Below are 14,616 nucleotides of genomic sequence, written 5' to 3'. Positions count from 1 at the left end.
GTCGCAAGATGTCACCCTAAGAGTCGGAAACGACTCGCACTATAAGTGCGGGGACACCTTTAGCTTTTAAATATGACTCTAGGACCAGGGTAGCCAACATGGGGCCCTCCAGTTGTCATTGGACCACAAGTCCCATCATCCCTGACCATTGCCCATGCTGGCTGGGGGTGATGGGAGTTGTAGTCGTACAACAGCTGGAAAGTGCCACCTTGGCTACCCCTGCTGTAGGAACGTGATCATGCACACTATCGTGTTGGCTGGTGGGGCGGAAGGCAGGGAGCCCATCAGTAGGTACAGCCAGAGCCAATGATTGGCTGAGCCGGAGCCAATCAGAGGCTGAGCCAGCCAATTCTAGTTTTGTCCCCATCCTCCTCCCCGCTGAGTTCTACAAGGGGCAACACTGATACTAAAGAGCTGACAGCTAGGGTTATCCTCTGGACAGATTGTAAGAAAGAAGGCAGGTGGATGGGGGCTGGCTGAAGTGAGGTGGGAGGTATAGCAGCCACTACTGTAAAAATGGTGCCAAATATTCAGAGAAAACTCTGCAAAGTGGTCCTCCTTTTCTAGCGGAAGGAGGGGACGAGAAAAGAAATGTCTCCGTCATTTTCTCCAGGGGGAAAAAATGTCTCGAGAGAAATTTCAACTCAGCAGTGTTGGATGCTAACCTGCTATGAAACCCCTTCCCCGTTTGGCCACTAGAAGGAGCTCCATTACCAAGCAATGCCACTCCACCAGAGGTGGCCACTCAGTTACCGGACCCGGGATGACCCTCCTGATTCCACGTAGTGGGCGGCTCTCCCTGAGCAGATGCAGATCTGTGCTAGCTTGATGACACTCCTCCATTGGCCTTAGCTCGTTCATGCACTCTTTGGGACAGCAGTGTAAAATAATTTCTCTGAGGTTTTCCGTAGAGGCTAGGTTAGTGCACCTAATTGACATGTTACGCATTCCTGGCATTAGGAGATGCGTAGAGACCTGCACCACATGCCGGATTCTGTCCCTGCAGTCTAGCATTTATTATGAGATTGGCCTCTCATGACAACATCAAAAAAAGCAGGACCTGAATGCAACAGCACCCTCCCCGCTCGTGATTCCCAGCGACTGGTATTGAGGCACACCACCTCCCACAGTGGGAGTAGAGCGTAACCATTGGGGCTAGTGGCCACTGCTAGCCTTCCATGAATTCATCTAGTCCCCTTTTAAAGCCTTCCAGGTCGGTGGGCATGGCCACATCCTGTGGGTAGGGATGGGTGAGGATTTTGATTCAAGCAGAATTTATCTAATTTGCAATTTCTGAAACAATATGGGAACCGAAACACAGCCATCCTTCGAAATTCGCATTTATTAGAATGTTGGGATGCAGCTCACCAACTAAACATTCACAAAAATGCATCTATGAGGGGAAAGTGTGCATAAAAAGGAATACATGAGTGAAAATGCAAAAAGGCATGATGTGATTAGAAACGGCTTGCAAAAATGTGCTTATTTGGAGAAATTCTCACTACAATGGTGGAGAATTTTCACGAGGATTTTTTTTTTAAAAAAAATTGCAGATTGCTGTAGAAATATAGAAAACCGAATTTAACATTGGGAAAATGAGACACTGAGAGAACCGAAACGACAGATCTTTCCATCCCTACTTCTGGGTGTGGATTCCATTGTTTAACTATGCCCTGAATGGCCCATTTTCAGAGATGAGCGCCGTGCATATAAGCTTTTTCAACCGTAGACTCGCAGACAGGGGACAATGAAATTAAATTTCATTAGATCCGCTTCAGTCACTTGAGGCCCAGGTAGCCTCGGTGGCACGAAATGCATTCTACCAGCTTCGGCTGGTAGCCCAACTACGACCCTATCTGGACAGGGAGAACCTAGCCTCAGTTATTCACACTCTGGTAACCTCTAGATTGGATTACTGTAATGCTCTCTACGTAGGGTTACCTTTGAAAACGATTCGGAAACTTCAGCTAGTGCCGAATGCTGTGGCCAGAGTTCTTACTGGGACGAAGAAATTCGACCACATAACACCTATTCTGGCCCAACTGCACTGGCTTCCAATATGTTTCCGGGCCAGATTCAAAGTGTTGGTCCTTACCTATAAAGCCCTTAACGGCACTGGACCGCAATATCTGATGGAACGCCTCTCCCGCTATGTTCCTACCCGTTCACTCCACTTGACGTCTAAGGCCCTTCTCCGGGTCCCAACCCATACAGAGGCCCGGAGAACAGTAACAAGATCTAGGGCCTTTTCGGTGGTGGCCCCCAAATTATGGAATGCCCTCCCAGATGAGATATGCCTGGCGCCTTCTCTGTCATCTTTTCGGCGCCAGGTAAAAACCCACCTCTTCACCCAGGCATTTTAAAGTATTTAAGCTTTTAATCTTATTTTTTTTTAGTTTTCTTTCACTTTGTTTATATAATGTTTATATTGTCTGCGCAATACACACTTGCTGTATTTTAAATATTGTGGTTTTATCATGTTGTACACCGCCCTGGGAGCTGCTAGCTATAGGGCGGTTTAGAAATGCAACTAAATAAATAAATAATAAATAAATAAATTGTTTTTATATTGTTTTAAATTTTAAAATTGTGTTTTAAATTGTTTTTAAAATATGTGTTTTAAATTGTATATTTGTTTTAATGTTTTTGATTGCTGTAAACCGTCCAGAGAGCTTCGGCTATGGGGCGGTATACAAGTGCAATAAATAAATAAAATAAATAAATAAATTGATAGGAAGGAACATCAGAAGAGCCTGGCTGCTGGATCAGGCCAGTGGCCCATTGAGGCCAGCATCCTGTTCTCCCAGTGGCCAACCAGATGCCCCAGTGGGAAGCCCCAAAGCAGGTCCTGGGCGCAAGAGCTCTCTCCCCACTCGTGAGTCCCAGCAACGGGCATTCAGAGGCATCCTGCCTCCGACAGTGGAGGGAGAGACACAGCCATCGTGGCTGCTAGCCATGGCTACTAGTAGCCACTAGGGATGGAAAGATCTGTCAGTTTCAGTTCTCTCCATTTCTCATTTTTCCAGTCTTAAATTCATTTCTCCACATTTTTTTAAAAAAAATCCTCACAAAAATTCTCCAGCATTGCATGCTAATTTCTCCGAATGAATACCGCTTTGGAGGCAGTTTCGGCTGGCATGCACATTTTTGCAAGCCATTTCTCGTTACGCAATGCACTTTTGTATGTCATTTTCACTCATAGGTTCATTTTTAGGCCCCCTTTCCCCTAATATCCACAGGATTGCAAACATTGTTTGGTGGGAGGACAGCATCGCAAAATTCTGAGAAGTGCACATTCCGAAGGGTGGCTCTGTTTCATTTCTCATATTGTTTGGGAAAGTGCAAATCTGATAGATTGGGCTTGAAATGCAAACTGAATCGAATTTCTTGCCCATGCCTAGCAGCCACTGAGAGGCCTGTCCTGCACGGATTTGCCTAATGCAAACGCCATCCGACTTGGGGGCCATCACTACCTCTCTGCAGCTCCCGTCTCTGCATCTTACCAGACTGCATGTGCACCATCCGGCAGAGCCCTTTCCCTTGCAGGGTGTTGTAGATGGGCTTCACGCACACTTTGTTGGTGCTGCCGGCCGCCAGATCAGACAGCAGCACGCTGTGGATTTGCGGCGAGATGCTGAGGAGGGTTGAGGAGCCCGCTTGCCGCCGGCACCTGACGTGGTAGCCAAGGACGTTGCCGTCAGCGGGTTCCCATGAGGCCTTCACAGTGGTGGGGCTCAGGTCTTTGAAGCGAAGATGCTTTATCTTGGAGTTCTCTGGTGAACGGACAGAAAGGGGATGAGGGTGTTGCAACTCCCCTGCCCAGAGAGAAGGTGGCAAGGTACGCAGAGGATGCTTTTCCTCTCTCAACTCCACTCCCTGCTTGCTTAGGTGGCACCGGCAAGTGCCAGTAAGCTCCAGGAGTTGGCATCAGGGAGGGGAACCTTGCTGGGATGTGGTCATCGGCAGATGCCCAACAAAGCCAGCACCTGAGCGCCGGCTTTGCTCTTTGGCACTTACACAATGCAAGTGCCGTCAACGTTAAACCGTAGGGCCGAAGCCAATGCTGGGCCTACTCAGAGGAGACCCACTGAACATTACTAACGTAGGTTCGTGAATTTCAATGGGTCTACTCTGAGCAGGGTGCAGCTGCAGCAGAGATTGGTGGCTCCGATGTCAGTGAAGCAGCAAATCCACCCTGGGGTTGTCGTCCAAATGGTCAAGGAGCTGTCTGAGGTGCTGAAGCCTATTCCCCAAATAGGTTCAGCACCTTGGACAAGCCCTTGAAAGCTCGGACTGAAACTTGGAGTGGATTTGCTGCCCCTCGGACGTTGGGACCACTAGTCCCTGCTGCATAGCTGGATACCACCCATAAGCACAGCCCTTCCTTCCCGTCTCCAGATTTCGCACCAGATGCCTCTCCTCACCTTCCTGAGTGCACGCCTTGGCTGAGAGGGCTTTCTCCTTGCCGGATTTGTAAATGGCCGAGACGGTCACCAGGTAGGTGGTGTTGGCGACAAGGTCCTCCAAGACGGTGGAGTTGAGGCTCCCGTCCACCTCCACCAGCTTGACTGAGTTCCCGGGCAGAGGACCATACATGACCTGATAGGTAGACACACTCTCCGGGGTGGGGGACCAGCTGACCCGAACGCTGTGGGGCTTGGATTCCGAGATGAGAACCTTCGCTGGGCTGATGGCCTCTGTGGGGAGAAGGCAGAGAAGGCAGAAGTGTGCAAATGGTCAGACCCGGACGCCAGCGGTCCCTGCTCCCATCTTTAGGAAGGGAGCATAGCTCAGTGGGTAGAGCGTCTGCTTTGCAGGCAGAAGGTCCCAAGTTCAATCCCTAACATCTCTAGATAAAAAAATCAGTTTGCAGAGGATGGGAATTTCCTTCTCCCTTAGATCCTGAAGAACTACTGCTTTTCAATTATCTGGACCCAAGAGTGTAGTCGCCCAGGATCGCAGGTTGTCTTAGACCCCTTACTTTTTGGGGAGCAGGATCCCAGCAGGGTCCCTATATCTCTAGCATCCTGCAAGCCAATTATTAAAGAAGAGTATGCCACTGCTCACACATCAAGCCACACGAGGATGGGTTCCGAATTTGTCAACCCGGGGCTTGATCCCGAAGAGGTTGGATCCAGACATGCAGTAGATGAACTTCATTCCCATTGAAATCAATGGGACATCAACGAAGTCATGAACCTGATGACCAAAGTAAAGTATTCTTTTATTCCAATTGGCTTAATATTGGGGTCAGTAGGCCAAGACAGGAATGTTGCGAACTGCGCTCCAGCTGTTACATAAGAGCACAGAGTATTAAAAACCATCTCTGCGGTGGAATGACATCAACAATCCATAATAATCCCCACAAGGGCGGTTTCCAGCACAAGAGATGCCAGTCCGCGATAAACATCATTCCACCATCTGTTTCCTGATCCGTTCTGCTACTGACGGGAATTTCGCCAGTGCCAAGAATAGGCGTTCTTGACTTGCTTATCGACTCGGCCAAGAGGGCATAAGGGAGGCTATTCTTTGCTGGTTTTTAAAATTCTGGAGGAGTCAATTGCCAAAACCAGGGCTTGAGGGCGGGGACAAGACCATTTCATCTGCATGGGCTGGCAAGCCTCCTGAATAACAATCGGGAAGGCTGGCCTGATTTGCTAAACATCGCAGGTCAGGGGGGTGACTGTGGTCCTTCAGGCCTCTCCGTCTGGCCCTTGGAAATCTCCCTAGGTCACACCCCCTCACTGCCCCTGCTTTGCATGACTGTTTTTGCCTGGCTGGGAAGCGAACTCTGCTTATGCCTCTGCTTGCTGGGAGGGAGGACTGACAGCGGCGGCATGAGCATGTGTAGAAGCTGGCCCACTGTACAAAGGTGTACAAACATTTACACTCATTGTTCTGCCCGCTGTTGCCTCTGGCCCTACCCACCACTAGCCTGTGGCCCCCGGAAGATGGCCCAGAAGAGAAGGCGGCCCTCGGGCTCAAAAAAAGGGGTGTAGTTGTTCAGGGTCTCAGGGGGTCTTACAGCCTTTACGTTTTTGGGAGCAGGGTCCCTATGTCTCTAGCATCCGATGAGACAATCAGCATAAAAGGGGAGCATGTTAACCACTGAGAAAATCCTTTTAAAATGTCCTTTCCTGCTGATTGGAGCCAATCAGAGTGAAAGGAGGTGAGTCAGCCATTGAGAAGACTCTTCTCAGCAGCTAACGCTCTCCCCTTCCACGCTTATTGGCTCCTAGGGATATCTGTTGATGTAGGAGAAGGCGTTAACAAGGATCTCATTCTCAACCTAGTGGTAAAAAAAATGGGGGGTGGGGGTGTGTGACTAACATGAAGGGACCCTGCACTTCTGAATTTGCCACTATACTACTGTTCTCCAGCTTATCTGATCCTTCTAACTGGAGGTGCTAGCAGTTTGAACCAGGCGTGCAAAGCGGGTGTTCTCCTCCTGAGCAAAGCACCCTCTCTTCAACGCTGTTTCAAGGACAGTTCAAAAGAAAACGAAAAAAAGATCGTTGCACCGGCAGTAAATAGAGCAATGGAGAAAGCAATCAAAACAGCCTCTCTCTCAGAAGGCATTGGACCCCCCGCTTTACCTGATGTGCCCCCCCCAACACACAGCCTTGGTCGCTCTTACCTTCCAAAGTGGTGACCCTGGTGTTCTGGGGTGGGAGGTACCGCTCGTTGGACTCCGGAATAAGGGCTACCTCGTAGGTGGTTTGTGGTGTGAGGTTGCTCACCACGATGCTTTGGTGGTAACCCGGCAACTGCCTGGTCAGCTTCCGCCTGGGATCTCCGGTCGGAGCATACTCCAGAACGTAATAGCCCGTCTCCCGCGCCAGGAGGTTGGGCCAACGGAGCCGAAAGCTGCTTGAAGAGATGTGTGTAGCGTGTAGGCGCTTCGCCTGGATGACATCTGGGATGGAGAAAGACAGCCGTACGTTGACCATTGTCTCTTCGCCTCTGGCCACTTCAGAATTGGTCTCTTGGGCATCAATACAATGAAAGCGGTATCATCCCACTTTAAACCATCATAGCTTCCCCCAAAGAATCCTGGGAAGTGCAGTTTGTTATGGGTGATGAGAGTTGTTAGGAGATCCTCTCACGGAGCGACGATTCCCAGAGGGGTTTAACAATCAAACTCCAGCTCCTCTTGGGGGGAGCCATGACTGTTTAAAGTGGTACGATACCAGTTCAAATGGACAGGGCCAACAGAGCCGTGGGTACGGATGGGCTTCCCTCCGTTTCTCATTTCCCCCCATTTTAAGTTTAGTTCTCCACGTTGGCATATCAGTTTGCAGTTTTTTGGAAAGACCTCATGAAAATTCATCAGCATTTTATGCACATTGAGAGCCAGTGTGGTGTAGTAGTTAAGGTGCTGGGCTACGACCTGGGAGACCAGGGTTCGAATCCCCACACAACCATGAAGCTCACTGGGTGACCTTGGGCCAGTCACTGCCTCTCAGCCTCAGAGGAAGGCAATGGGAAACCCCCTCTGAATACCGCTTACCATGAAAACCCTATTCATAGGGCCGCCAGAAGTCGGGATCGACTTGAAGGCAGTTCATTATGCACATTTCTGAATGCAATTTTGCATTTTTGCAATACAGTTCCCTCATATCATGCATTTTTGTATTCTATTTTCACAAACAGATGCATTTTTAGACATGCTTTACCCTGGCTTATGTATTTTTGTAACTATCGGTTGGCTGGAGAACAGCATTGCAAAATTTGGAGAAATGTAGATTTTAAAGGATGACTGTGTTTCAGTTCACATATTGTTTTTGAAAATGCGAATTTGGTAGGTTCACCTTTAAAAGTGAGCTGAAACAAATTTCTCCTGCATCGCCACAGTCTTACGTAACTTTCACTCATCAAACACTGACAGAGCAGCTGTTTGGCATGCAAATTTATTTATTTATTAACTCCACTCCCCCACAAGAAGGCTTACAGCTTAGCTTACCTACTGTATATTTAAACGTTTTTTCTTTGTTTCCTGTGCATTTGGTTGAGGGACCACAACCAATTTTTGCTATGCTGTCAAGGGACTGCAACCAAATTTTGCCATGATGTCCCCCTAAAATCAAGGAGCAGGTTTTCATCCATGCTTGGATACCATTGGCTGCCATTTTGAATCAAGATGGTGGATGGAACCTTTAAAAACTGCACTGATTTTAACCAGATTTTGCATGAGGGTTCTTGAGACCAAATAGCAGATCTTTGTCTATGTTTGGATATAACTGGATGCCATTTTGTATCAAGATGGCAGACTGAACTTTTCAAAACTGCAATTGTTTTTTGTTTTTTTCCTTAGAACCCAAGTAATGCCAGGTGGGAGGATGCTAGTAAATCAATAAAAAGAAGATAGTCCCCACCCTAAGGTTATTGTCTAAAAAGACATGACACAAAAGGAAAAGGAGTTTGGGAGGGAAGAGGAAAAAAGCAAACTCAGGGTTCAGTTCATAGTTACAAGTTCTATTAAGGATGGAATCAGTTCAAAGAGAGGAGGAACCAAATGTGCCAATCTCTCATCTGAGCCAATGGTGTGGCCCTTCATCCCTCCTCTGCCGCATCCAGATGGAACGGCTGCTGCCTGTGATGGCAGTTGATGAAAAGAGGAGGTGGGCTTCTCAGACAGGCAGGTAGCCTCAGAAGGTCCCAGACAGTCCCAAGTTCAATCCCTGGCATTTCCAGTTAAAATGAATCTCACAGAGACCATAACAGTATCCTTAGTTGTATTGGGTTCTTTTTTTCTGATTTTGTTAAGTAATATTCCTTTTAATTTTGTCTTTAAATATATGTATATGTATATACACATATATACACTATGGCTTGTAAAGATTAAAAGTATTCTGTAAGGAAACGAAGAGGAAGAAAATAATCAGATGAGTAAAAAACAAAAGTGTGTTGTAACTATTATTTATTTATTATTTCTATCCCAGGGCAGCACTATCTGAACTTTGGGGCATGGGCTGCGTACACACCATTCATTTAAAGCACATCCCCACCCCCATGATTCTTGGGAACTGTAGTTTGTTAAGGGTTCTGGGAATTGCAGCAAGCTGCATTTCCCAGGATTCTTTGGGGAACGCCTGGTGCTTTAAGTGCACTTTAAATGCAAGGTGCGGGTACCTGGTTTCAAACGCACATGCCTCTATCTCCTATAACCAGCAGGTGGAAGCAGAGTCAAGGCTGGCTACAAGGATGGAAGCTGTGACGATTAGAAATCCAGTGCGGCACTTCTCTTCTTAGAGAGAGGAAGCCTATGATGGGCAGGTAAACAATCTGGCTCGGCCAAAAGGGGGTGCTGCAAAGCCCCTGTGCAAAAGAGCATTTTGGAAGGGGCATCCGAAGACGCACTGCAGGCAAAAACACAGGTAATCTGATGTCATAGCGATGTCAGGTGATTGACAGGTGGCCGTCTCCACCCACTCACCCACCATGGCCCTGCTTATTCTCCTGAGCAGGGCTCCAAATTCCTGTTCCAAACTCATGCCCTGATGGCATTGTTGGAACGGTGCTTCTCTCTCTCTGTCCTCCCTTGCCCCCTTCAATTAGTTTTCTGACTCTTAAGCAGGTTGGCTATCAGTGAAACAGGGAAGTAGATTTGCAGAGGGGGGAATCCTGCTGCAGATCTGGAGCAGAGATGGAGGAGGAAATTATTTATTTATTTATTAGATGTATATCCATCCTTCCTCCCAGCAGGAGCCCAGGGAGGCAAACAAAAGCACTCAAAACACTTTAAAGCATCATAAAAGCAGACTCTAAAATATATTAAAGCAAAACATCTTTAAAAACATTTTTTTAAAAAAACCTTTGAAAACGTTAGTTTGAAAAAAGGTTTTAAAACATATTAGAAAGCAATTCCAACACAGGCGCAGACTGGGACAACGCAGCTTGCACGTAAAGGCATTTCCTGAAACAATGCACAAACCGAAATACAGCCATCCTTTGAAATTTGCACTCCCTGAATTTTGCAATGCAGTTCTCCAATCCAAGTAAGTTGTGCAGAAATGCATATCCTAGGGTAAAGTGTCCATAGAAGTGCATATATTAGCATGAGTGACATAGAAAAATGCATCCTATGAGGGGAAACTGCTTTGCAAAAAATGTGTCCATGAGGCAAAGAAGGCATAGCAAAATGCAGAGAAGGGCTGTAGCTCAGTGGTTAGAGCATCTGCTTTGCATGCAGGTTCAAACCCCGGCATCCCCAGGTAGGGCTCAGAGAGACCTCTGCCCAACACTCTGGAGAGCCGCTGCCAATCAGTGTAGATTGTAGCACTGAGCTAGATGGGCAGTGGTCTGACTCGTTTTGAGGCATTGTCTTATATTTTTTAAATTTCTCTTTGGCTTTCTCTACACTGCCTTTCTGATGTTTTCTATTTTCTATTTGCTGGTCTTTGATCAAACTAAAAATTAAAATGGCTTCTTATGTATACTAGGAAAAATTTGCACTCAGCCGCTGATGAATTTTCAGGAGGGCTTGAAAACTAAATCGCAAAGTGATGCAGAGATGTGGAGAAGTGACAGGTGGAAAAAGGAGAAGCCAGAATTGACAGGTGTGCCCGTTCAAAAAAGTCCACATCAGGCAGGCCAGGTGCGTGAGCTTCCTGTGTGAGGACTGGACAGTTTTCCATTTGCTACTGTAGATGTACAGGCTCCGGTCTAGCCCAGCCACTGCTCCCAAGGCATGGAAACCTCTCAAGCACACTTTGCCAACTCTGAAACTGTCCAGACATGACTGCCGATGGCCGCCAACGTGGGGTGGGGTGGAAGAGTGGCAGGTTGCATCATCCCCCCACTCGCGGCATCATGACGAGTAACAATCCCTTCCAAACCAGAGCACCTTCCAAGTTTCGTTGCTCTCTGTAGCTGAGAGATTGCAACAGATTTGGAAGCCAGATCCCACTCTCTCGGGAAATTACTGGCTGGCCTGAAACAAGCCATTCTGTCTCTCCATGGGGAAGGGACGGAGCTCAGCGGTCTGCCTTGCGTGTGGAAGGTCCCAAGTTCAATCCCCGGAGGTTCTCCACCCTTGGTACATGTGAAGTAACTGAGGAGTGTAGGAGAGTCTAAAAACATCAAACAGAACGCCGAGAAGGAATTGCACTAGGGAAAAAGTGGGGTTTTTTAAGGACTTCTGGGATACACACCCAGAGGAAGCCTGCCAAGTATTTAGAAGGAGAGAATTTGGCTCATTCGGGGAGTTTTGCACATTAGGGAGTTTAAGAGGAGGAGAGGGTCTGAAGACCAGGAGCAGGAGAAAGAAAGCTAGAAGCAGGTTTAGGGAATCTCAGGCCCGGGGACCAAATGCAGCCCCCAGGCCTCTCTATGTGGCCCTCAGAACTCCTCCCCAAACCACACCCCCTCTCCTTGAACTCCGATCATGCCTCTTGCTGGGCGGAGGGCAGAGAGGGGTGTATGCAGAACAGCGTGTGCAGAAACTTGCCTGCTGCGCAAAGGTAATAATTACATCTGTTGCTCCGCCCACTTTTGCCTCTGGCCCCACCCACCCCTGACATGTGGTCTCCGGAAACCTGCCCAGGCAGGAACGTGGCCCTCGGGCTGAAAACGTTTTTGCTATGAAGGCAGGGGAAGGGCACATTTTCACAGCTGCCCTCTGCGCTCGTTCGGTTAGGCCGATTGGTCAACGGGACATGTTGCTGCGGATATGAACGGTTCCGGGCAGGAAAGGTGATGTCACTCGGCCTAAGAAAAAGACAGCCAGAAGCAGAGAGAAAGGGGAGGATCCAGCCGGTTAGGCCTGCGATCAGCATCTGAACCTCAAGCCTCGCTTTCTGGCTGTACCCCCTTCTCCGCCATCAACCTTGGCATGACAGGTGCCGTGCCTTCGTGTCAAGTTGCTGATCAAGCCTTGGCTGGACTCCAGGAGGTAACATGGAGGACTTCCTCGCTGAGCTGCAACCGCCAATCCAATCTTGACGAGCCCAGGAACCGGCTCCTTTGGAAACCTGTAAAAGCTTGGGAAAGGGCTGGCTTCCTCTGTACGTGCAGGAGGGCCCCGGCTCTCTGGCTGGTTGCTCACCTCCCACAAGCAAAGTAGAGGAGAAGGCTACATCAGTGGCTACTAGCCACAGTAGCTACGTCCTCCCTACACTGTCGGAGGCAGGATGCCCCTGAATGCCAGCTGCTAGGAATCACAAGTGGGGAGAGTTGCTCTTGCGCTCGGGTCCTGTTTGCCGGCTTCCCTTTGGGTCATCTGGTTGGCCACTGTGAGATCGTGACGCTGGATTAGATGGGCCTTTGAGCTGATCCAGCAGCCAGGCTCTGCTGATCTTCTTAAGCGTTCCTATCAAGCCTCTGCTGGGAGAATATGTGGCCTGCCCAGAGCCCCACTTTAACTTTTTGATTTCTTTTTCCTACCGTCTGAGGCAGATTACATTTTCTGCCGCTCCATTCTCTCCCTTTTTGGGATGTTATCTCAAACACCAAACAGCACAGCGACAGCACATTTCATCGGCGCATGGCAAGCGGCCTTAAATATCTAGTTAACTCACTGGTCCATCTAGCTCAGTGTTGTTGACACTGGCTGGCAGCAGCAGCATTTGTTGCTCCACTCGCTTTGGCCGCTGGCCCTGTCCGAACCTGACATGTGGCCTCTGGATGGTTGCCTAGAAGGGGATTATGGTTGAGAAATATTTCCTAAAAAAATAGATGACTGTTCTCTGAATGTCTCTGAATTCAACAACAGTGGGATAACCAGCAGAGAACAGAGGGTTGTCGTCAACTAAGTACTACTCAGAGTAGACCCACTGAAATTAATGAACCTAAGTTATTCCTGTCTATCCACTGCAATGGATCTACTCCGAGTAGGACCAGCACTGAATACCACCCAGAGAGTTCTGAGGATCAATGCGAGTTTGAAAAGTTACGGTGCTGTTTCCTCTAGAAAGCACAAGCTGCGACTCTCAACTCAAGACAGAAGCAGGCATGCGGTTGCATCACTTGCTCGGGGTTGGCTCCAGTGGATGGCACTGTCGGGCATTTGCCAGAGGAGGGCCCAGTCCCTTTAAAGGTGCTACCCTTTCCACTTTCCACCAAGCACTGAAGGAGATCAGATGCTACCTAAGAGAATGTTCTGCCTCTTTCAGGTTAAGGGAGTCCACAGAGGCGGGGTGGACCGGGGAAGCACTGCATTTGCTTCTCTAGCTGTGCAGGCCCTGCGGAGATTGCCAGCTATCAACCGGCAATGCGAGGAATTCCAGGGGGAAAATGGGCCAGCTTACCAAAACAATGCCCGCCTTGTGCCGCCCTACAAAGGCGGCCTTTTACAAATGTCTCATATGATATCATAGTGCAATTCCTGGGCAAGTTCCCAGGCAGCCAGTTCTGGGTGGTCCTGCTCCACAACCAGGGACCCAGCCGTCATTCTCATCGGTTGCTTTAGGCCAGCCTTCGCCAACCTGGTGCCCTCTGCTTGTTTCAGACTCCAACTCTCGCCAGCCCTAGCAAGCACAAACATCTGGAAGGCATTGGGTTGGCGAAGTCTGCTTTACCTGCTCATAGGAGCACAGAGGATCAAAGAGAAGGGCCTTGGGGATGCCAAATGAAAGGGCATTGCAGCTGCAACTGTCCCTAGTTCTCATGGAGTCAAGGGCCGTTGAGGTTTCTGTGGCAATGGGAGGAGCCTCCCCCCTCCAAGATCACGTTCTGATTTCAGAGGGCAGGGGTGGGGAACCTTTTTCAGCTCAAGAGCCACCTTTCCTTCCGGGCAACTTTCTGGGGGCCACATGCCAAAGGTGGGCAGGGCCAGAGGCAAAAATGGGCAGAGCAACACATGCCAATTTTGTCCGGGAGGTACCCACTTGCACACCCCTCTCTGTCCTGCATCCAGGAAAACAAGAGGGGTTTTTTCATGTGTTGGAATTCGTTTTTATATGCCTTTACAGGGATGTAGTTGTGCAGAGTCTCAGGGGGTCTTAGAGCCTTTACTTTTTTGGGAGCAGGGTCCCATTAGGGTCCTATGTCTCCAGCATCCTGTGAGCCAATCTGCATGAAAGTTAGCCACTGAGAAGAGTCTTCTAAACTCTTCCTTTTCCTTTCCTGCAGATTGGAGCCAATCAGAATGAAAGGAGGTGAGTTAGCAATTGAGAAGACTCTTCTCAGCAGCTGACTTTCTCTTCTTTCATGCTTATTGATTCCTAGGCATTATCAAGGATCTCATTCACAACCCCACAGCAAAAAAAAAGATTGGGAGGAAGCTTGGCTGTGATTAACATGAAGAGACCCTGCGCTTCTGAATTTGCCACTACTACTGATTATACCGTTTTTATGCTGTTGTCGTCTTGTTTTGACGATATTGCTTATACGTTGTTACGTTGCCCGACACTTTGGGATTTTAAAATATTCAACGGTTGGAAATGCTTTTCAACAGATCAAGATCAGAGTTCAAGGACCCGTAAGCAGCCAAGCAATAACACTCGGGATGTAAAACAAGGAGAGCGGGCAGGGTGTGCGCCCTGGGGACAGATAAGGGCCAGATAAAGAAGCTTGGAGGGCCATATTTGGTCTCCAGGCCTGAAATTTCCTACCCTTCCAATGTGCCTTTCCTTGGAAGACAGCCCCATCAAACGTGATTCTGACTAACACGCCAGA

At 48.6% G+C, this 14,616-nt stretch overlaps 1 protein-coding gene across 1 annotated transcript in view; it reads right to left on the bottom strand.

Annotated features, from left to right (window-relative positions):
* The window catches only part of VWA1 (von Willebrand factor A domain containing 1), a 37,148-nt gene that overhangs the window by 4,181 nt on the left and 18,351 nt on the right, over nt 1-14,616 (bottom strand). The window contains exons 3-5 of the mRNA XM_061601298.1: nt 6,638-6,916; nt 4,425-4,697; nt 3,504-3,773 (exon numbers count right to left, since the gene is read on the bottom strand). Of these exons, the coding sequence (XP_061457282.1) occupies nt 3,504-3,773; nt 4,425-4,697; nt 6,638-6,916 (822 nt within the window). The remainder of the gene's footprint in view (nt 1-3,503; nt 3,774-4,424; nt 4,698-6,637; nt 6,917-14,616) is intronic.

The sequence above is a fragment of the Rhineura floridana genome, chromosome 18, assembly GCF_030035675.1.
Source record: "Rhineura floridana isolate rRhiFlo1 chromosome 18, rRhiFlo1.hap2, whole genome shotgun sequence".
Taxonomy (NCBI): domain Eukaryota; kingdom Metazoa; phylum Chordata; class Lepidosauria; order Squamata; family Rhineuridae; genus Rhineura; species Rhineura floridana.
This window is presented reverse-complemented; position numbering and strand designations above follow the sequence as displayed.